The 24,681-nt window shown below is 33.4% G+C and overlaps 3 protein-coding genes across 4 annotated transcripts; 1 reads left to right on the top strand and 2 right to left on the bottom strand.

Moving 5' to 3' along the window:
* Positions 1-58: 58 nt before the first annotated feature.
* LOC118030766 (ATP-dependent zinc metalloprotease FTSH 4, mitochondrial) lies at positions 59-5,863 on the bottom strand. The gene is given in 8 exon segments (XM_035035017.2): positions 59-650; positions 652-1,290; positions 2,132-2,608; positions 3,126-3,250; positions 3,355-3,591; positions 3,992-4,252; positions 4,598-4,685; positions 5,625-5,863. Coding segments are annotated over 8 exon segments (2,145 nt in total). The 5' UTR covers positions 5,652-5,863; the 3' UTR covers positions 59-359.
* A 4,535-nt stretch (positions 5,864-10,398) lies between these two features.
* On the bottom strand, positions 10,399-14,803 carry LOC118030771 (protein indeterminate-domain 7). 2 transcript variants are annotated; one of them, XM_035035026.2, is made up of 5 exons: positions 13,960-14,803; positions 13,457-13,853; positions 12,003-13,003; positions 11,646-11,696; positions 10,399-10,631 (listed from the first exon to the last, which is right to left on the bottom strand). In XM_035035026.2, exons 1-4 carry the CDS (start codon positions 14,132-14,134, stop codon positions 11,683-11,685), a joined length of 1,587 nt encoding a protein of 528 aa, XP_034890917.1. In that variant the 5' UTR covers positions 14,135-14,803; the 3' UTR covers positions 10,399-10,631; positions 11,646-11,682. The 2 variants fall into 2 exon arrangements, with proteins under 2 accessions (XP_034890917.1, XP_034890916.1); XM_035035025.2 differs by lacking the exon at positions 11,646-11,696.
* Positions 14,804-21,637: 6,834 nt separating this feature from the next.
* Positions 21,638-24,611, top strand: LOC118030768 (beta-fructofuranosidase, insoluble isoenzyme CWINV1). The gene is made up of 6 exons (XM_035035019.2): positions 21,638-21,794; positions 22,126-22,979; positions 23,161-23,319; positions 23,495-23,733; positions 23,827-23,917; positions 24,002-24,611. The coding sequence occupies exons 1-6, from the start codon at positions 21,764-21,766 to the stop codon at positions 24,197-24,199; spliced, it is 1,572 nt and encodes a 523-aa protein (XP_034890910.2). The 5' UTR covers positions 21,638-21,763; the 3' UTR covers positions 24,200-24,611.
* Positions 24,612-24,681: the final 70 nt, after the last annotated feature.

The raw sequence follows: 24,681 nt of genomic DNA, 5'->3' as shown, positions 1-24,681 counted from the left end.
TAAATTTGCAAATTAACCAAGAAAAAAAAAAGGATTATTTAACAACTTTACAGCTAACTAGCAAGAAGGGCAAAATTCCAATTAAACATTATTTGAACCGTATAAGCAAAGAGCCATTTAAGGGGAAAAAAAGGCCATCCTAAGTAACAGCTACAACTGGCCTGGTGAAGTTACTACCATCTAGTTCTTCCACCGCTTTCGGTCAAAGTCCATCACTGACTCATAGTAATACATAAAAGAACATCACTGGCAGCAATCAAACTACAGTTCCCAAACACATAAATGTTGGTCAATGACTATATGCACATTAAATTCAATAAACAGCAGTTTGACAAGAAGCCTCACCAACAGTTCTTATGCTAAGATCCAACAGGAGCAATGCCTTTAGCTTTAGCTGCTGCAGTTGCGGCTGCGGCGGCGGCTGCAGCAGCAGCAGATGCGGCTGGATTAGGGGTCGAGGGGGGCACAGGGTTGGACTGTGAACTGCTGTGTGATGCAACTATCTGCTGCTGCTGTGGCTGTTGCCGCTGCTGCTGAGAATTGACTTGGGCAAGTAGAGCCTTGATCTGACTCCCTGAGAGCGTTTCTTGCTCAAGCAAAGCATTAGCAAGCGCATGAAGCTCCTTGCTGTGGGTGGTGAGGATTTTTTTTTGCATTGTTGTAAGCCCTTTCCAGGAAATATTTCACTTCCTTCTCAATAAGAAGCCTAGTCTCAGTACTCATGCTCTTCCCATTGTCATCATAATTGTGGGTGACAACTCCAACTTCTTTACTCATGCCGTACTTTGTAACCATTGCTCTAGCAAGATTAGTAGCTTGCTGGAGATCAGAAGAAGCACCTGAGGTAACTTCGTTTTCTCCAAAAATCAGCTCTTCTGCAACCCGACCCCCCATGCAAACATCTAACCGAGCAAGCATTTGCTTGAGAGATACACTTGTCTCATCCTTGTCGGGCAATTGGGCAACCATGCCAAGAGACATACCTCTGGGAACTATTGTTGCCTTGTGAACAGGAAGAGCCCCTTCAGTATGGATGGCCACAAGGGCATGCCCACCCTCATGGAAAGCCGTCAACTTCCGTGACTCGGCAGAAATTACAGCTGACTTGCGCTCACTTCCCATCATGATCTTGTCCTTTGCATATTCTAGATCAGTCATGGTCACTGATTTAGCACCATCCATAGCAGCCTTGAGAGCAGCAATGTTGACCAAATTTGCGAGATCAGCACCAGAGAAACCAGGAGTCCCTCTAGCAATAATCATCAAATCAACATCATCTCCCTTCAAGATCTGCAAAACCACAATGGATTGTCACATATTCCTGATTTATTCATCATAATGATACTGAAAACAAGATTTTCTGGTCACTCGAAATGATAATTTCTGTGCTGTAATATTAACCCTAACTTCGGCCGCCCATATTATCATTCTAGCTCACATCAGCAATTATTTATTTGAAACAAATTTTTAGTGCCACCGGAGCACATGCCAGATGATATCACGAATGGATAGTCTGCCATTGTTTGTTGCTATTTGTCAATGATGGCTGAGTTTCAACCATTAAGTTGCAGTTTGCTGTGTCACTGCAGTCTGCAAACAATTATAAAATTTAAATAATCACATGTCAAATCTAATCACCTAACAAAAATCAACTAAAGACATATTTTTCTTGTGAATTGATTACACTTTGATTGGTTATAGAGAAAACCTTGATGGAACAAATTTAGAAACCAACACTGGTGGCTGTTAGTCTGACACTGTTGGTTGTCATCTACCCAATGGTGCCAGACTGGGTTACCACATTAAACCTAACTCTGACCACCAAAGTTATCATTAAGTTAATGCACCGATACTCAAATGCCTGACCAAATTTTTGCCATTGAAATCATGAAAGGAACATCATATGATTTTTATGGCCAGCCGAGTTATCAAGTAACTAACGATGTAACCATTCAATAGCTAGAGGCAATAATGGATGCATATTCGAGCCAAATGCTTAAGGGTTAAGTACTTGGGTCGGGTATTTTGAACATATAGTATCCTGTCAAAGCACCACACATTGCTGCTTTAAGGTCATACTCGGACCTCCAAAACATACACTTTGAATTTCTATGCAATGGGAAACTAATACCTTTGACATGTGGGATTCCATAATCTGCCGCCTGCCTTCTACATCTGGATTAGGAACGACAATGTGGCGGTCAAACCGTCCAGGTCTCACCAGTGCCTTGTCCAGTGATTCTGGAAAATTCGTTGCCGCGATCACAATGATACCTTCATTTTGCTTAAATCCATCCAATTCAACAAGCAACTGATTCAAAGTCATTTTCATGTACTGTTGGTCCTTCGGGTTGCGGCTTCCTCCAATAGCGTCTATCTCATCAATAAATATTATACATGGTGACCGCTTCTTTGCAGCAGAAAAAAGATCCCTCACCCTTCGAGCCCCAACTCCAACAAACATCTCCTCAAACTCGCTGCCACTGCATGAGAAAAAAGGAACCCCAGCTTCTCCAGCAATAGCTCTGGCTAACATTGTCTTGCCGGTGCCAGGTGGTCCAACAAGCAAAACACCTTTAGGGAGCTTGCCACCTAGACGAGTGAAGCGCTGCAACAGGGAAGGCAAGCAATAATTTAAGAGAGAGATTGAAATTTTAAACTTGAAAAACATGTGGGGAAATGATAAAGCATGAACCAAAAGAAAAATGAACATGAAACTTCATCAAACACATCTATAATTCGAGACTACCTGATAGCAATGATCATTTAAGGGGAAAAAAAACAAATTGAACTTTTAACCACTTAGCTAATGATTGCATTTTGGATAAACCATGTTATCAGCACATGAAATTTCCAAGTTTTAAGTCTATAGAAAGGCATCATCCACTACCATTAATAGATAACAGTTACGAGCGCATAAGAAAATAAAAAGGATGTTTGCATGAACAGATAGAATCAGGGCCTATTTATGAAGGCTTAGAATATTCATTTGCATGGTAAGAGAACATAAAAATATGTAATAGTGTATCTGATGCTGGAAATGCATGTTAGGTGTTCACCAAACCACAGGCATTTCCATGTCAGACAACATTGAGAGATGACCATAATGGAAAATAAGTGTTTGCCTTTGGATCTCGAAGATAGTGGACAATTTCTTCTAGTTCTGCCTTTGCCTCATCGACGCCCTTTACATCATTAAATTTGGTGTTAGATTCCATGCTAGGCTGCACCTCCTCATTTAGACCAAGTCCTAATACATGAAACACGACAAATGAAGGAATGAACTGAACATCAAATTGAAATTGTGATTGAATCAAACAATGGAGCATTAAACATATCATCACTCCACTGTACCTTTACTGATTCCTCTGTCCTCAATAAGAGCGCCCACACCAGAAATCAACAGAAAGGCCAGCGCGATAGTGCGGATTGTACGCCAAAGCTGCTCTTTAAAATGCCCTCCTTCTGTAGCCACCATGTGAATAGGTGTGCCAGCAGTTCCAAGAGCACCATCTTTTGTAGACTTTCCCACATTCCTGAAAACTGAAAGACCTCCTATACTTTCCTCTTCCCTTGCTGAGTTGGAAATACCTACAAATTTTGAAGACAGCTCTAGCTTAATAAACCAAAATCAACGAGAGCCACTATGTGTAGGGAGGGCATAACTCAAAAATAAATGTTCAAATAGCCAAAGAAAAGATTCTGAAAGGCTATGATATTCTACAGATTCTAATCAAAGCATGTAAGAAGATCTTTTAATTCAAGGAAAGAAATTTCCATCCACGCATCTGATTACAGGCAAGGAAATTGAGTATTTAAAAACCCAATTTTGACAGCATGTAAAATCTTTATTTTCTATACACGATGGGGATAACATCCTGCAAAAACACCATTGCAATGATATGGAGACCTTGTTCAGTAAAATAACAGCAAATGTGATTTTTTTTTTTTTTTTTTTTTGGGGGGGGGGGGCCTCTTTGCCCACAATCACCTCTCTGCAGGGTCTTCAGCAACTCGCTGTCATCCAGCCTGTCAACTCTGACCAATGCCTTAACATATTCAGAAAGTGCTGAAGGATTGCCATGTAAAGATGGTTGACTTTCAAAAAGTCTTATCACTGCTTCAGGATCATGTCGTAGAAGTTCTTTAAGTTGTAGAACTTCACTACCATCATCCATATCACGCATCCTACGAGCTAAATTACCAACATAACTTGATTGGAACCTCCTCTCAGCATTTAAAATCCTATTCCCTGCACAGAAATAAAGAATAATTTCATCATCAAAGTATAAACATGGAAAAAAGATGCAGATAGAACATCAGGCTCAGACAATTCCAAGTTGGCATCATAGATACTGATTTATCGACACTTAAATATCACTTAAGGTAACACATGCAGAAAAAGTAAAAATACAAGATTTCAATATTTAAAGAAAAAGAATGCCACTCATTTTCTTAAGGTTAGGAGCAGTATTGTCATCATGTTTTGGCCCATGATACCTCCACATCAACAGGTATCTGACAAATTAATACCTTTTACCAAAAAGCTAGTCTCTGCATATTAACACCACAAGTTTTTATAAGGTAGATAACATACCTACACTGCCTCCAAACTTGTTTATGGGAAAATAAGTTCTGACAAACAAGTTTTTGAATTGTCCCAACTCTGATTGATGCCTCGAAACCTGTCACAAAATGAATCTAGAATTCAATAAAACAAGAGAAGAGAATCACCATGACATTTTACATACTAATTCCTAGTTTTTTTTTTCCAACTTTCTTTTAGACATTTTACATACTGATTCCTTGTATATATTTTTTCAACTATTTTTTAGAAAGCCACCAGCTTTAAGAACTTAACGGAATAAGACAAAGGATTGCCATCTTAATTCAACTAATCCCAACAAATTAGCAGGCCATAAGTTGCTCTTGGCTCCGTATGCAAATATCTGTGCAGTTACACAAGCATTTGCATGTACCATAAACCATTGTTTCTATAGAAAAGTGAATCAGAAAATATCTGTGCAGTTACGCAATCAATTAAGCAGCTGGAAAACTATTGATGGTATCACTAGTTATGGTGCGAGAATTGACACACAATCAAGCACCTAAAAAAATTATGAACTCGGGATTCAATTTACTTCCTTAAAGTGATTACAATTATGACCATAAGAAACATATATTTTTCTCAAAAAAAAATCTATGCTTCTAATCTCACAATTGAAACTAAGAAACAGCCTTTTGAGCCAGACCCAAATATTTTTACTGCCCTTGTTCAATAAAGAATAGCACATCATCACAAATTCCAAACCCTATTTTTTTCCCCTATTCAACAACTTCCCTCGGCAATCTAATAAAATTTCACATAGAACTTCCCGTTTGTTTTACACATGGAAACCAGTTTCTAATAATCAAATTGCAATTAGATTCAATAACTCTAACTCCCTATATTAACAGGCCCGAGTCAATTAGCAAACAGAAGAAGAAAAACTAGGGTTTTGTCAATCAAAGAACAATCTCAAACTTAATAATAGTAACAGTAATAATTAAAAAAAATAAACAATAATACAAATCAATGGAAACAAGCCTTTGATTAAAGTAAAGAAGAGGAAAATCGAAGTGACCTGAGTGATTAGGCGCCTCCAAGCCATGACCTGGCAATAATCAAAGAATAGGTCTGATCTTTGGGCCTCGCTTCTCTCTTTTCTGGTTAATACAGTGATTACGATGTGGAGATGGTTATAGATGTGTATGGGTGGCGAGAGAAGGAAGAGAAATGTGAGAAAGAGAGGAGAGGAAAGGGGTTGGTTGTTTTGTCTTGTCTTTCTTGTGCTGTGAGAAAGAGAGGTTTCAATTTATTTCGAGAAAAAAAATTATTATCTTTTAACGTTCTATTTATTTATTTTAGATTTCTTTTTATTGGAGTTTCTTTAAAAAAAAAAAAAAATTGTTCACCACGAGCTTCTAACTTGCGATGTGGTTCAAGTGCAATTTATTTCATGAAATGTCTTTTTTGCCCATTGACATCAGTTTTTTTTTTTTACTAGCATCTTCGAACCACTTTTCATATATTTAATCCATTAATATAAAAAGATTATAACGGGGGATTTTATTGGTGAAGCAAAGCAAAGATATAGTGTTTGATTTCTATTTTGTTTGGAAGGATTAAAGTGGTTAGTCAAAGTGGTTAGCTGGGGTATTTTTGAGAGCATAATTATAATTATAATTATTTTTTAAAATATTTTTTATATTGAAATATATTAAAATAATATTTTATTTATATTTTTAAAATCAACATATTAAAATGATGTAAAATATATAAAAAAAATTAATTTTTTTAAAAATTATAATTTACATCACATTTTCAAACAATGACTAACACTTTATAAAATCTCATGGAGTAAGAACAACAATTTTTAAAAAACATTGTATACGTGGAAGAATAATAATATTTAATATCCACTCTTTTTTTTTATTCAAAAAAAGCTTTATTAAACTTCCCTGGAAAGTACTGGATACAATAAAACTAGAGGTTGACTCCAAAAGATAATAGCAGCGTGTTTTAATAAAACATGAGCTGCTTTATTAGTATTTCTAGATACTCGATTGACCATACAAACAAAAATTAACCTAATAATATTTTATCTTTAAATCCTAGTGTTTTATTGTATAAGAAACTGCTTAGGTTAAAAAAAAATAATGTCTAGATTTTTTATATTCATAGGTTGAAAAATTAATTTTTTATGGGCTAAAAAATTATTTATGATCAATTCAAATTCAAATCCAAGTTTAAAATAAATTGATGGCATAAGCTTAAAGCTATTTTGCACGGACTCATTTGTGACTCTTCATTTTTTCACCATAGAAATTATAAGATGGTCTTATGTTTTTTTTTTAATGTGGGACAGGGAGTTTTTGAGTTTTACATAAACATGTTAATTAAAAGTTTTTTAAAATTATTTTTTTTACTTATAATTATTATAATTATGTTAATATTTTATATTAAAGAATTTTTGTTGAAAATTAATTTTTTAATAAATTTTTTAACTGTTAAAAGAGTGAATTTCACTTTTAATTTTATCTTAAAAAGTGTTAGATGTTTTAACACTAGGGTAGCTGGATCCTACCATGAAAGGTTAGTGAAGTAGCGGTTTTGTTTGTTAAAGCCATGTACGCTTGGGCTTTCTTCTTTTCAAGACCAACACATGTGGGCATGTCTGTCTAGGAAAGCCCAGGTGCTTGGCCTTGACTTCACCAGCCCTTCCCTCTTGTTTTTTTTATTAATATTATAAAGTAAAAATATTTTTAAATAAAGCAATTGCAATGGTATTTTAAAAATTATATAATGATACAGTATTTTATTAAATAATATTATATATTTTTAATGGCAACATTAACAATTATTTATGATTAATAATATATCAAACTAATATGAAACTAATATGCATGATTGTTGTAAAAACAAATCTCATGAATATTCAATTAGAATGAAATATCTATTTTTCATTATAAAAGTTCTATACAATTTTCTTAAATTAATTATTCTTTATTTTCACATGTAGCATAAAAATGATCAAAGCATGGTTTTAGCTTGAGGAATGTTTTGAAAAGATTTATAGGAAATAAAATAAGTTTGCCCAGCGCAGTTGTCTTGACAGTATTTTGATAAAAAAAAACTCTTTCATGTCAAAGATACATTGTTCCCTAATTTATTTTGATAATAATTTAACCTTCATTTAAGTAAATAAGTTTATGAGTAAGCATTAAATTTTTTTCAATACAAATTTTAAAATTTGAATAATACTATTAATTAACCAAGATAGAAATTCTCGGCGTAGCGTTGACAATTAACTAATTATATATAAAGCTAAAACCCATTAGTGTTTTATTTTGCCATTCAAAAACAAAGGGATTGAACGCACGCTCATGGCTAAAGTAATATTTTTACACTTTATTAGACAATGTAATTACTCTTATGCTATTGGGAAAATAATAATAAAAAAAAACAACAAAACTTATAACTTAGGGCCTTTTGTGATTTTCATATTTTTTTGTATAGTTTAATTACAGGGTTTTTTTTTTTCGCCTAAGGTCAAGTGGTATTTTTGGTTCTTTATCTCTTTTTTTTTTTTTTTTTTTTGCAATTATTGTATGGGATTAAGGGCATTCTGGTCTTTTGATATAAAAAATGGCTAGCGGGTGCATAGTATGCACCAGCAAGTGAGAGGCTCTTGCACCCTTTGGTTAGTGTATGCCACGCCTCTCGGTGGATGCTGGTCGCCTTCTATGGTAGTGATCGAAGCATCGCACCACCTTTTACACGATAATCTCTCGCGTGTCGGCCTTTATTGCGTGACTAAGCTCCAGTAGCGATTTTTCTCCTCCCCTCTCTTTTCTCTCTTCTCCACCTTAAAAAGTGTGTTGGCCTTACAAAATTACAGAGTGGTCTTCAATCTTTTAACTGTGTTGAATTTTATTTATTTATTTTTCAATTTCATCTCTTGACATTTGATTTTTTATGTTTTTTTTTATCAAACTTGATCCTTATTTTTTTTTTATTTCTATTTATTTTTCTTTTATTTTCTGATTTAATCCCTAATCATTTGATTATGATTTTTTTTTGCTGAATTTAATCCTCGTTCTTATCATTGCAAATCCTTTATTTTGAGTTCTCTTTTTGATTAATTGTTTTTTTTTTATGCAATTTCATGCCTCGTTGTTTAATTTCATTAAGTTTTTATATCATATTTGATATTTATTTTTTTTTATCATGCTTTTAAAATCCGGCCCGAGATTCAACCTCTATCATGTCTTGAGTCACGGGTTGGGTCGAATGACCTGGGTCAATCATATTTTTTATTGTGTAAGAAGTAAAAATAATGTTATTTTGATAAAAAAATAATAGAAAAAAAATAATCAATATATTTTGACATGATTTCCCCCAAGTCATTCACTTGATTTTGATAAAAAAGAAAAATAGAGCAAAATTCAATTATAATCCTCTTTCTTTTAGGGGGTGTTTGTTTGATAGAAAGTGGTTTTTCAAAAATCACTTTCAAAATTTTACCGTGTTCATTTGTCATTAAAAAAGTTAGTCAACGGAAAATATTTTCCAATCAAAGAAAATTTTGGCTTGGTTTTCAAGAAAGTGTTTTCCTTTTATTTTGGCCGAAAAACACTTTTCGAAAGTTATGAAAAATTTAGAAATGTCATATTATTTGCTGATTATATCAAATTTGGTCTTCAAACTTTTGATTGCTATATATATTTTGTTTTAAATATTTTTTTTCAATTTCATCCCTTAGAATTTAATTTTTATATTAACTTTAGTCCTTATTTTTATAATTTTTATTTGCTTTTCCCTTATCATTTTTTTAATTGAAATTTTTTATCTATCAACTTTGGTCCGCATTCTTTTGATTGTTACTTATTTTATTTGAAATAATTTGTGAAATGGTAATTATTATTATTTTAATTTCTTCATCTCTCAATTTTTTTTATTTGTTAGATTTGATCTTTATTATTTTGATTATTATTTATTTTATTTGAGAAAATTTATGAAATTATATTTTTTTTTCAATTTCATTCTCATTCAACTTTTTAATTTATAAGATTTATTTTTTATTATTTTAATAAACTTAAAAAAATAAAACATTAATAAGTTATTTTACAGTTCATTTTCTATGACATAATCAAACACTAAAAAGTGTTTTTCAACTTATTTTTTATTATACTACCAAATATAGAAAAATAATTTACTTTTAAAAAAAAACCACTCTCCAGTAAATAAACAAAGATTTAATTATGTTTTTTAGTTTTTTATCCTTATATTAAAAAAATGGATTAGCCTTCGCATATCAGGCAAAAAAAAAAAAAAACTCTAGTTTTGTACTAAAATGGGTTTCACTCGACCAAACTAGTGTCAGAATGTTATCATGTTGACTTATTTTGAAAATCTTAAACAATATATAATTGAGTATTATTTTTCAGATTTCAAAAAGAAGGGAGGGAAAGGAAAAAGCAAAGCAATTTGAGAGAGAGAAGAGGTGAGCATGATCACCCTAGAAAAAGCGTCATAGTCCTCGGGATTGAAACCACTTTGGACACCCATTAAGTCATAAAAAAGCATCTGCCTTTGTCTTGCATGCAAGCTGCGTACCAATTCCGTGCAAACATAAACATCCATGCCACTATTCACGAATCTTTTCCTCCACTTTCCAGCGTCTAAAGGCTAAAGCATTATATAGCACTCACTGCTCTTCTCAAATTATAGTAAACACCAGCTATAACATCAAATCTTCAACGAAGCTCTGTGTGTGTGTGTGTGTGTGTGTGTGTTTAACTTCTACAAGCAAGGATGAGGAGTAAATTCATCCATGATCATCGCCATTGTTAGACTTTAATTTGTAAGATGGCATAGCATATATGTAATTCAGACGTTAACTGGCTCAAAATGAACAAGTATCTTTAACAATGGTTTTCCAAATGGAACAACTTAACAATTGAGACTCGAGATTTTCAATCGAAGGTCTCCTGTTCAAACCTTGGAATTGGAACAGGTGAGGTGGGATTTAAAAAGCTGTGAAAGTAGCACTACTTTTTATTGTATAGCTGAAAGTCCATGGAGCTTCCTGTTGAGAGAGAGAGGGGAAAAAAAAACCCACGTCAATTATCTTTTTTTTTTTTTTTCCTTTCTGAGACGATCAATCAATTAAAATGAAAAGATGAGTGATATGTTTAGATGAACAGAATGTATGAAAGTGTAATTGATGAAGATAGAAGCAATATAAAAAGATATAACAATTACAAGAACACAAAATCATGCTGAAAAAGAATCATACATAAATTCTAATTGGGAATTTTATTGTTGAATATTTTCTATTAATGTAATGCATGTCTTTTGAAAGTTTACAACTCATTAAATAAATTTAAAAACTAACTAGAAAACCTGAGAATAAAAAAAAGTAATAAAAATCCTAAACAAAACATGAAAACTAATAAAATATTTCTAAACTAAAAAAAACAAAATTCTAAATTAATTAGAAAAATATAGCAAAAAATAACTTTTGTTCGGCCTTCTCGATCTTCCATTGCTAAAAAGAATTTAACTCTATAAAAATTAAGGTTTCTAGAATCTCCTAGAAAAATTTCAGTCTGGCCTAACAAATAAATAAAACATTATATTCAATAACATAAGTACTGAGTAGAATCTACTGCATTTGTGACCTAATAATATCATGTAGAAAAGAAAGAAAATTACGTGAAGGAAGAATTGAATTTCCTTAATAAATAATTTTCTTTCATTCGGTCCATAAATTAAAAGGAAATGAATAGAGGGGAAGGAGAGGAATGGTGGTAATTAATCTTAACGAGGAAGTGTATTTTTAAATTATTGAAAAAACACATGTGGCATTTATTTATTCTATATACCAATCATCTCATTTAAAATAAGAAGAATGTTGACTTAAAGGTCAGGCATGCATGAAGAAACAAACAATTAAATTAGAAAATGTCGGTAAGAGTGACCCTCAGTAGCTAGACTAATTAAGGACAGAAAGAAGACTAATTTGCATAAGAATATACTAATATATATATATATATATATATTATATAGTTAGGAGCATGGAGTAATTAAAAGGACTGACCCGTGGCTTCCATGCATTGTGGTTGCTGAATACTATTTTATTGTAGAGATTCTGACGATCAATTACAACAGAAAATAACTAATAAATTATACTATAATTAATGAGAGGAGAAAGACTGGAAATAAGAATATTCAAAAACCCGAGGTAAAACTGTGGAGCACTATTCAGTGTTCATACAAGTTTAATTAGGAAAGCCGTAGAAATATATGCCCGCGGACATTTTTGTTTTTATCTTTCTAAGAAGAAGGAAAGGAAAGAGTGGGTGATACATACATACATACATATATATATATATATGTATGTATGTATTTATATGTATATGTATATGTATGACGTACAGATCCATAAAATGCTAACCTTGCCAAGGTGGTGGCAGATTTTGGTTCCTTTGGCCGTATGTTGAAGGGCTAATGTGATCAAACCCAGCTGGTAGATTTAGAAAGTCTTTGCGGGGAAAGGCTTTAAGACCCAAGAAATCTCTTGTCAAGCCGTCATTGCCGCCTCCGTGATGACTACCAGATGCAGTATCACTCCTTATAAATCGGGACTCTGTTGACTTGGAGAGAATTTCCTGATAATTACTAGTGTCTCGTTTTGGATTCAACATTCCATTGAAATCCTCGTTGTCAAAAGATGAACCATCAAATCCACTCGCAGAAGACAAAGAACTCATCATATCATGGACTAGAGAAGTCCCTCCTCCATCACTTGCAGCAAGATACTCCATGATACCAGAGGTGACAGTGGCAGCTTTATCCTCTAGAGATGCCAGACCATGACCAAACCCACTTCCCATCTCCTCACGTGATGTAAAAAATAGACCAGGATGTGCTGTGGACGTGGCTGGCAATGTGGAACCGAAACCAGGGTTTTGATCAGACATGTGACCTTGGTGGGGTCTAAGCATGGCAGCAGTAGCAGGTGACGGAGAAGGCTTGCTCACAGTCACCCCCATTTGTGCTGCTTTTTGCAGCAACGCAGTGGCAGACATGTGAGGGGAAGCTGTTGATGAGGGCTGGAATGGAGGAAGTACAGTAGGGTTAGGGCTAGGGTTTCCATGTTGCAAAAATGACTGGTCTAAATTTGCTGGGAATAACTGCGAGGAGAGATTGATTTGTGGTGGACCTGGACCAGCTTCTCCTATTGGTGGACAAGCTAACCATGGCGGGATGCTATCTGGTCTTGGATTAAAAAGATACTGGTTTTGATCTTGCTCTCTTTTGACTGATAAGGCTTGTAAGTTCATCAGGTGTGAAGCTGAGGAGCCAGGCTGTTGAGAGGAGAGAACCGTCATGGATCTTGCACTCTCTTCTGCTAAAGTATCACAGAAGGCTCTGTGAGTGATGAAACTGTCCCTCCTGTAACCACAAAAAACAAGCAGAAGAAAACAAAAAAGGTATACCATTAAAATGAAGCAAACAGTGGTGAAGTACCACTTCTTCTTCTCTCTCTCTCTCTAGCTACTTTTTGTATTTTCGTTCCTTCAACAAGGACAAAATCATAGTAGATCTAACCATTAAGATTTCTCAATCTTAGCACTTTAAAGATAGCAGAATAATTTTACTACTTAATAAAGTCTCTCTCTCTCCCTCTCTCTCTGTCTGTCTCTCTGAGCTGAAAACCTTTCGAAATCACAAGGATGAAGTCAAGAACTCGAGATACTTTCTTTATGTTTTTCGTTAGTCTATCTCACACAAGGAGGAACATATCAGCATTAAGGAGAGCTACTAAGCTTAACAATAGATGACTAAAGACTAAAAGAAATGAATCCGTGGAGTAGTGGAAACTGAATTGTATATTGTAGTACTTACCTAGAAAAAAGAGTACCGCAATCACATCTATACTCTCTTGTGCCACAAATTTTAGAGTGAGCTTTCCAGTCTGATTGAACTGCATAACGTTTTGAGCACTTTTCACACTTCCACTTCTTCTCACCATGCTTTCTGCTAAAGTGCTTCTTGATTCCTGTAAGGTCCCCAAGAGCCCTTGATGGGTCATGGTGCACGCATGTAACCTCTGGACACACATACACCTTCTTTCTCACCTCCTTGTTTGTTCTTTGCTTTAGTTTCCATGGCAGGTTATGCCCTCTTCTATGAAGTTGAAGATTCTGATCTCTTTTGAATCCTTTGTTGCAGATCTCACATAGAAATCTGTTTGTCGTTTGTAGACTGTTGGGAGACAAAGCTATCACTTCTGCATCTGGGTCTGATGAAAAATCAAACCAATATCAAGGTACAAACAAAAAACAATAATGGAGCGGCTGTTAGCTAATTTGATTTGCAAGCAAGATATGATGGTCTTGATTTGAAACCTGGGTTTCCTGGAAGATTTTTCTTCTTCTTTGGCGGTGGTTGATTTGTCGAATCAAAGGAGTGTTGTGGGTGTTTAGCACCGGTTTCAATTCTGCTGCCTGAAGAAGCACTTACTTCACCGGATGCTGAAGTTAAATTGGACATATTCTCATCCATTACCAAGCCTTTCATCATCTTTTCCCTCTACGTTAAAGAAATAATCACATGACTTCGTAGGCGATGACACAAGCTACAAGATATGCATTCATGAGCCACAGATCAACCTTTTTTTTATATGTGTGACAAAATGTCCTAGGATCTGAGTGGGAACCCTAATTTAGTAAGGCTAACAAAAGTGGAAAGCAATAAGACCTCTTAAATTTCTGTGATTTCAGTATGTATGTATGTAACAAATATCCTTTCATTCTCTCTGCAGCTTACTCATTGATGATATCACTTCTCTTTCCATAATAACCTTGAGAATTAAGAGGCATAAGAAGAAAGAAAAGAAGTACAGTACTAAAGAACAAGAAATGGACAAGAAAGAAATAAAATTAGTTCCTAGGTGGAAAAGCACCAAACTCCTTTAAGACTTGAACTAGCCTTCGCTTCCTAACACCAAGAGGATTAAACAAAACCAACACGAAGCATCTGTAAATCAATTGAATCTAAAGTACCATAGATACATGAAGAAACGAGATGAAAACATGGCTGTGTGTATGTGTGAAGAGAGAAAGAGAGAGGGAGAGAGAGAGATGAGGATGAGAAAGGATTCCTTTGAAGCCCTCCACACAACCTAAACCAAAACCCAAACCAGCAGGCTTGTTTCTGACGTGCACTCTCTGTCTTTTCCTTTGTTCTCTTTCAAGTCTTAGCTAGAAAATATATAATATATTCGTTTTTTTTTTTTCTAATAATTGTATCGGCAAATAATATATTTCCCTGTACGCTATAAAGTTTAAACTTTAAAACCTTGGATTACTCAATGCCACCTTTTCCATCCATAAAAAGTACAGCAGATATAAAGCAATCCATGTAAAAGGAGAGGCTTAAAAAGAGTTTAATCACCAAACACCCCAATATCCTTGCTTGATAGAGATAGAGAGATATCATAAGAAGTTTGATAATTACAGGCTTTTAACATACGGTAGGTAAAAGAGTTAAAAAGCAAAAACTCTTTCCCTCTCTTTCTCTGTGCACTTACACCAGCTATAGCATCATTAGCTCTGTGATTGAGTTCCAGCAGACATGCTCGCGGGGAATAGATACACACACACACACACACACACACACACACTATCAGCTCTGTTTTTACACTGGTAATTAAAAATACTCCTGTGCTGTGCTGCGCTGTTCTCCTGCTAGTATTCTATTACTATATGGTTTTTATTATTCTTAAAGAACAATCAATAATTTGATTATGATAAAGCTTCTGTCTCTTTGTGGGTTTTGAAATTGAAAGGTAGAAAGGAAATACGGGGTCGGTCCCCATTGATGCAACCTCTTGCCCCATGACTATTTTATTGAGAGAGAGAGAGAGAGAGAGAGAGAGAGGGAGGGAGGGAGGGAGAATGGACTTGCTTGGCATGGTGGGTCAGCATTTGTGCAGATGAGGAAAAGAGGATGTCGGTCTGGAAAATACACAAAATAATGGACAATTTTGATTTCTTATTTTATCTTGTCTGATAATTCTACAAAAGCCCTCATGAGTCATGAATGCATGTCAAGAACTCAGATTTTCTTTTTCCAATATGAAAAATTTATGCAAGCTTGCACAGTATTAATTGCATGTCATATCCTCGCCCAACATTTGATGCTCTGAAATGCACATATGAGGATTGCGCTTAGTGCACACGTCCTCTCAAAATATTGAGAGAAATGGACTGTTGCGGTTGTCGAGTGTTCCTGTCATATACTCTCTTCTTTTTAAAAAAAATAAAATAAAATAAAATGGTAGGGGCCCTATATTCTCTAAAATAGAAAACTAAATTAATATAAACAGTACTATGGTGGAAAGCTATTTCCCAATAATTTAAGATCTTGATCCAGCAAAAGAGCATTTAATCACCTAGAGGAGGAGGATTGATATGGTGAGGAACACCAGCAATAATTCTATTTTAAAACTTACCATCTAGTCAGCACAACACCAACGTTGTGGGATGAAACTTTTTTAAAAAAATTAAAAAAAGATACGGGGATTGTTAATTTTCTTTAGCATTAAAAAAATATTTAACTGAAAACTAAAAAGTTAGTATATGTATTTAATAAAATAAATCAAGAATTATATACTTCAATAAATAATAACAAATATGTTGATTTCAATCAAAAATTGAGTCAAGGAATTAAGACAAAAATATATATTAAGTTATATGATCTCATATAATAGGGAACTTTTTACATATTTTTTTATTTAATTATACAACAATAAAATTATTTTTGGTTAGAAAACAAATAATTTTAAACTCTATTGAGAAACAATTCTATTATAATTCCTCCTTTTCTTATTAAACTCCATTGAAAATTTCTTAGTTTGATAAAACAAAACAAAAAGAACTAGAATAAAAATTCATTGTTTGTACCAAAATCACATGTTTTGGTTGTTGGGAACAATAATTTTCTCACTCATTCAATATTTTTCAGTGAGCTTCTCCTCTTCTCTTTCAATTCAGGGATTGAAAAATGAATAAAATACATTTTTAGACTTAAATGACCTTTTGCGTGAATTTTAAATTGGCCATATGGTTTCTCTATTTTTTTTTTTTTTGGTCATCTTTCTTTGAATTTTCTTTTCTATTACAAATCTCACCAATAAGTCATTAATTAAATTAGCAACAAAAGGATTCATTCAAAAAAAATATAAAAAAATGAATTTGATTTTGCCAAATCAAGCATTAAATTTGTTTCTTGACATCACGAGGATCGTATACAAAGCTAACCAAAATAAATCACCATGCCCAACCCTATATCAATCTAATATAAAAGGATCAAATTGAAAAATAAAATTCAATTGGCTAAAGAAATCAAATGAAAAAAAAATAACATAGAAGGATTCAGTAAAAAAAATCAATAAAATTGAATTTAATTTTTCCAAATCTAGCATCAACCAAGATCATATTTGTTTCTCGATATGCCACGAAGACTCCATATCAAGCCAACTGAAACAAATCACCAAGCCCAAACTTGTATCAACCTAATATAAAAGGATCAAATTGAAGGAAAAAAAGTCAAGTGACCAAAAATATAAAAAGAGAAAACAAAATTTGGAATGATTCAATCTAAAAACAAAACAACAAATTAAATTGACTTTGACTTTGCCAAATCAAGCATCAACTAATTGTAGGGTTTATTTTTCAACACCATGAGGATCCCATACCAAGCTAATCAAAATAAATCACTAAGCAAACCCTAAATCATTAAAAAATATAATCATGAACTCAAAACCTAATGCATATTGATCGACACCTTTTTTAGATATTGAGTTGGCGATATACTGGACAATATATATTTTTTAAAAATATTGAGACAATAACATATTGGATAGATCTCGACCAAGCCTAGCTAACTTGTAAAATCCATGACACATGTTAAAAAATGGTGATAACTCCATATAAATCAAATAAAAAAAATTATAAAGCCAAATTCCAAATCAATCTAATATCGAATAATGAAAATAAAAAGAAAAAAAATTTACTTTTTAGAAAAAAACCAAAGTAACTCAAGTTAACATGGACAAACCTATCAGACTCGTAATATGGGTTATGAGAATGAGATAAACTCATGAAAAGCAAACTAAAAAATAACTATCATGCCTAATTTCCAAACCAATACTATGTTGAAGGGCGAAATTTAAAAAAAAAAAATCAAACTAAGAAAATAGGAAAAAAATAACTTGAGTCAACTTGGATTAATTTACAAAACTCATGACCTGATTTATAAGACCAAGATAAACTCGTAAGGTAAATAAAAAAACTTATGAAACTCAATTCCAAACTAACCAAATATTCAAGGATAAAATTAAAAAAAAACCATGAAAAGAAACGACTTAAGCCAATATGAGTTAACTTTTCAAATACACGACTTATATAGGTCATAAATCCGGTATATCCCCGTACAAATCAAATTGAAAAAAATTACCAAACTCAATCCCCAAATAGTCAAACAATGAATGATGAAATTAAAAAAATAATTCAATAAAAAAAATAAACTAACAAGAAAACAAAATTACAAAACTCAATTCTAAATCAACTCAATATTAATAAAAGAAATTGAAAAAACAATAATCTGTATTTGTCAGGTCCTTTATTCATCATCGAGGGGAGGCAAAAGGCTACTTAAATACTTGATTGATAAAGTATATTTCTCACACACACACACACACACACACAAACGAATATAATGTAAATAAGAGTCCAAGAACATTGCTCTCGGTGTCACGAGCATAGGTGCCCCTCGTGACCAGCTCGTCCCCACAAACGAAATATACAGTTCTAGAGATACACTGTTGACATGTTTGTGCCATGTTCTCCCAAAAGCTTTTGTCTTCCTTCACACTGCAAAATTAAAGGATCGATCTTCAAAAAGTATAGTTTGATTGGCTTTGATTTTGTCATCTTCAGCTTTTGCATTGTTTATTTATTGCAATACTCCATCATTCTTTAAGAATATATAATATGTATGTTTGCTCCACCATGTATCGTATCATCTATGCTCTCGCCTCAACATTCCCTTTTTGCTAGCTTTTACCACCTTGAAAGCAGCTTCATAATGTTCTTGGACACAGCACTGTCCTGATCCCTGTTCCTCGTTATTTGATCTGGAGAGCAGTACATATACTTACATGCGGGGAGGAATTAATTCTCATTAACGCAAGCTCTTTTCAAGGAATATTTATAGTTTCCAGTACAACTATACAATATACGTCTTATTTTGGTTTTATATGGGGAATAAAAGCCATACCAACCGACCCTTCTGTTCAATCTATTGCTCCATACCAACCCTTTTACTCTATCTTGACATTGACATTGACGTGCGAGTATGTGCATGTGGTTGTTAAGCTTATAATTACAGCCATTAATCTTTTCCTGTTGAGTTCCTATTGAGAATTAGTGCGTGAAGTTTCGTGGATTAAGTTTTTTATCCAAGGTTTTGTGGGAGGATTTCATGGTGGTGTGTTTCTACGCTGAGTTTACTATTTATTTCTTTTTTTCTTAAGCTTTTAACTCGATCTTTCTTCCCTTTTCGGGCTTTTAAAAAAAACGAACATGAAGTTTCTGAGTGAATTGATTTTTGGTTGGTTTTGTTCTGTTTTTCATATGAAATATGAAGTGTATATATCCAGATTCAGCATGCATGAAATGCTATTTACGAGGCTATGCCATCTCTTTTTTATGTGCTCTTTTTCTCCTAAGAAATAAAAAAAGGAAACGTTATCAGGTGTCTGTTTTATGATCAAATTAATGCACTCATTTATATAAAAACAAAAAACATTCATGCATGCATAGTTAGGATGAGTGTGTTTGGGAGTGTTTTTGTTTTTGTTTTGGGTGTTTTTTTTAAAGTATTTTTTATTTGTAAAAAATATTAAATTGATATTTTATTTAAGAATTTTTTAATTTTTTTAATATAATAATAATAAAATTTATAATATTAAAAATTACATTAAAAAAAGATATTATGTCGAACAATAAACTCAAATAGATGTTGGCAATTTTTTTTAGCTAGATTTGAAACTCGACACAAGTTTTTAATTTTATAATATTATTTTTAATATATTTATGCATTATAAAAAATATACTAATTTAATTATGTATAAATAAAAACTATTATTTAAAAAACATAAAAGTTCTATTATGGGTTTTATATGATATGGATAAAAAGAAAAAAGAAATTACCATTAAACATGTTTTATCTCAAAGAAAAAGAAAAAGGAAAAGTAATCTATACGAATATCAATTGATTTGACATATAAGGAGTCATATCGACTATCTATCAATCATTCTAAGTTATGAATAAAAGTCAATACAATATCTTTTTGACCTTTGGAAATGGCACCGTTGGATCTTCAAAATCAAGTAGAGTTTTTTTAAATTGCAAATAAGATGTGGAAAACATTATCTATACGTTGAATGGTTTTTCATGTCATATAACAATCATTATACGAAAAAAATAAAATTAAATATTGTCTTCATAAAAAAAAAAGGAGGGTTTATTCTTTGATGCACTTGAGTAGTCAAGCTTAGTTCGAGGTTTAATTTTACAAGTTAATTTGAGCAACTTGTCTCTTCTTTGTTCTTAAGCTATCATTGACATTCCGGCCCTATTAATGTTATATTTTTCGGGTATGTTTTATCAATTAATTTTACTTTAAGTTATTCTTGAAAAGATGTTTGTTGTTATTTTGAAAAAAAATAAATTAATTCATTTTTAAATTATTATAGAAATATATTTTTTTTATATATTTTTTTCTTTTCAATCAAATGTATTTCTATCCTTTATATATTTATCTTATATGTTTTGAAATGTTCCAATTAATGGTAAAATGAACGTTTCATATTTAGAAAAAAAACAAGTTTAAATTTCACAATAAATAAATTAGGGCATGTTTGTTTTTAGGTCCAACTTGTTTTTGAAAATATTTTTTTATATAAAAAAATATCAAATTAATATTTTTAATTATTTTTTTATAATTTTAATATTTTAATGAAAAAAATTATTTTTAAATATTTTTATAAAAAAAAGCATCCATCACATTAACACGCTTAAAAACATGGCAAGCAATACCATTTGTCGTTGGACATCCCATTGGATTAAAAAGAAATCTTAAATTAAACTCAATTATTGGATTGAAACAGAGTTGTCAACAAAGTAGAGGATTGAAAACGACTTTTATTTTTATTTTCTCCAACGGGATAATACCAAATTACCAATGAATGGTCGCATACTTGGAACTTGGCTTGAAGCCTTTAGCACTCATCTATTTTTTATCCCCTTGCTCTTTTTAATGGATGTTTTAGAATTGAAGTTATTAATTGATGACATGTATGTTAGAAATATTTTTTTTCTTTATATTATAAGAAAAGAAACTTGAGTTCTTTAAGATTCTTAGTAAAAGGGAAGCTCGATTCGATCAAGACAAGGAGTCCTTGTCCTCAGCATCTGAATAGTTCTTAAACTGTCAAATAACTTGGTAATGATGCACTGTGTCCCTTCTCTGAGCTTCACCTTGTGAAGTACTTGAGAATTGATACTGTATCATATTTTTGACAGATCAGTAAATTAAATAAGTTTGGCTTATTCTTTGATTCTCTCAGGTTGGCATAGGGTGTGAACCAATCAGTCTCATCCAAATTTGTAGTGTTATGGGGTGGTTCTGTCTTTCCATGAATGACGCTGGCACTGAAAAAGACAAGAAAACGTTGTAGGTAGCAAGCAATTTCCTCGGTTATCTTCGCGCAAGGCCATTTATTTTTTCAGTCTTTGTCATAGATGCAAACATGGAGATTCTTGCTGTTTTCTTGGTTGGTTTATGCTGTGTTTTGCAAAGCAATGGAATTGAAGTTGAAGCCTCGGAGAATAACGGATGCCGGAATTTTCAGCCTCACACGGTTATGTTGCAAGAAAAGCAGTCATATAGAACCTCCTTTCACTTCCAACCACCAAGAAATTGGCTTAATGGTATAAATATTTACTCTTTTTTTCTTTCTCCTTGTCAATTTTTATAATTTAGTGTGTCCTTTCTTTCTTTCTTTATGTGTCTATGTATTCTGAAGACGGGTTTTAATCTTTGTGTTTAACATGTTACATGTACTGGTTGCTGATGAATAAATGATGCCTATGATCACACCAGACCCTAATGGTAAGTAACTCTGTGATCCATGTTCCCTCTTTTCATTCTCTATCTCTTCATGGATGTTTGGATAGCACAAGAAACTGCTGATTTCTATTATTGAGAAAAATTGAACAAGAAAAGCCTTTTTTGTGTCTTAATAACAGGATTAGAATGTCATTTTGAAGTTCTTGTATGGTCTACTATTGATCATGCAGCAAATTACTGATCTTCTTAATGCACCAATCAATTTCCAAAAGTGGGTCTTGGATTTTGGTGTCAACTGGAGTTTTAGGGTCTATGCTTTACTGCTAGTGAAACAAGCTCCAATTGTGTTATGACAATGATCAATCTGGTGCAGGGCCAATGTGGTATAGGGGAGTTTATCATTTATTTTACCAATACAATCCATATGGAGCATTGTTTGGTGATTTTATGATATGGGCACATTCTGTATCATATGATCTCATCAACTGGATTCATCTCAATCACGCCCTTTGCCCAACGGAACCATATGACATCAACAGTTGCTGGTCTGGTTCTGCTACAATTCTTCCTGGGAAAGGACCTGTCATTTTATACACTGGAATTGATGCTAACCAATGTCAGGTTCAGAATATGGCAATGCCAAAGAATTTGTCTGATCCATTTCTTGAAGAATGGATAAAATTTGCTCAAAATCCTATCATGACACCTCCTGATGGTGTTGAAGGGAACAATTTTAGAGATCCTACAACAGCTTGGTTGAGTCATGATGGGAAATGGAACGTGATCATTGGAAGCTGGAACAATAATCAGGGAATGGCAATTCTGTATCAAAGTGAAGATTTTTTTAACTGGACTAAGTACCAAGATCCTCTTTATTCAACTGAAAGAACTGGGATGTGGGAGTGCCCGGACTTTTATCCTGTGTCTGTTAATAGCACTTATGGAGTAGATACTTCTGTCCTGAATGCGGGTGTTAAACATGTGATGAAGGCAAGCTTCAATTCTCATGATTATTACATGATTGGTACTTATGTCCCAGAGATGGAAAAATACATTCCTGATAATGACTTTACCGGTACCGGTATGGACTTGAGGTATGACCATGGAAAATTTTATGCTTCAAAGACATTCTTTGACAGTGTCAAGAATAGGAGAATCTTATGGGGTTGGGTAAATGAGTCTGATAGCATAGAAGATGACATGGACAAAGGATGGTCTGGACTTCAGGTGAGTTGAATTTAAGTGAAGGCATGCTGTTCTTGTTTTTAATTTTTGGCTGTGAAAAGTTGGATGTCTAGCTTAGTTCAAATTCATTTGGTTTTTTACTGGGTTATAAATGTAAAAAAAAGCGATGAACTGTTTTGTTTTAACATCGTTGAACCTAACTTATTTTTACTCTTCCTTGCAGTCTATTCCTAGGCACATTTGGTTGGATAGGAGTGGAAAGCAATTAGTGCAGTGGCCCATTGAGGAAATCAACATACTACATGGCAAGAAAGTCAGTTTCCTTGATATGAAAATTGATAGCGAGTCAATATTTGAAGTTCAAGGCATTACTGCTGCACAGGTGAATAGTTGAATTCCAGTTAGCAGAGAAAAGTAGTAGTTGAATTGAAATGTTGTCTCATGATTAAGTTGCATTTCTTCCAAGTTTCTTTTTTTCTGTCAGAGTATCTCAGATTGAAGTTGTTTGCATTGATTTAACTCTTCAGTCGTGACAACTTCCTCATTTCTTAAAAAAGGCAGATGTGGAGGTTGTTTTTGAGTTGCCAGGACTGCAAGAGGCTGAGTTCTTGAACCTTACTGCAGTTGATCCTCAGCTACTTTGTTCTGACGCAAATGCATCAATCAAAGGCAGATTGGGTCCATTTGGTTTATTAACTTTAGCAACGAAGGACTTAACTGAACAAACCGCGATTTTCTTTCGGATATTTAAAGGCCTGAAAGGATATGTAGTACTCATGTGCAGTGATCAAAGCAGGTTCTCCCTTAGTCCCTTTAACAAATCCAAATCTGAACAAGCACTGAATATCAAATAACTTGAACTTATACTGTACCTAATACCTGCTAACAGATCTGCTCTTCGAGATGAGGTCGATAAAACAGCATATGGAGCTTTCATAGATATCGACCCTCAGCGTGAAAATATTTCATTAAGAAGCTTGGTGAGTTGATTAGTGATATTGTTTTTTATAGGGATTACCGTCCAATTGCAGTTTGGTTCAACATGCTTGTGCAATGCTTTGCAGATTGATCACTCCATTATTGAGAGCTTTGGTGGGGAAGGGAGAGCTTGCATCACCAATAGAGTTTATCCTAAGTTGGCTATTCATGAAGAAGCTCACCTGTTTATATTTAACAATGGAACCCTGAGCGTGACGATCTCTAGTCTGAATGCTTGGAGCATGAACAAAGCCCAAATCAATCACAAAGAAAACTTCATTTAAAAAGGAAGGAGCATCGCATGGCCTCTGCAGTCTGCTTTAGTGTCTTGAGTGCAATGGATGTAAGATCTTTTGGCTGGTATAGGTGTCTTTACAACCAATGAGTTGGCTGATTTACCATCCAATCTACTTTGTTTTTAATTTTTATGTCTCCGGGGCTTCTATACTTGGAGAAGATCAATGTATTCTCTTTTGTGCTTGCTAATGTCATTTACCCTTAAAAAGCTGAAACAGAGAAGAGAAATAGAAGTTTACCAATGGTCCTATCAAAAAAACTGCAATGATGTCAGCTACCTTTGGAAGCTTTATGCTTCTTAGACATCTAGATTTGAGTTTTTCTAATTCTTCATACATTGTATATCAAGAGATATCAAGAGATTCAAATTCGAAACAAGCTAATCTTGTTTTTTTATCAGCATTTTGAGTTTCTTGCACCGCATGGAGAGCACTTTGTTAATTGATTGACTAGGCATGGTTTCACTTAC

This window comes from Populus alba, chromosome 6 (genome assembly GCF_005239225.2).
Source record: "Populus alba chromosome 6, ASM523922v2, whole genome shotgun sequence".
In the NCBI taxonomy this organism is placed as follows: domain Eukaryota; kingdom Viridiplantae; phylum Streptophyta; class Magnoliopsida; order Malpighiales; family Salicaceae; genus Populus; species Populus alba.
Note: the sequence above shows the minus strand (reverse complement) of the source record. Positions and strands in the feature narration are given on the sequence as shown.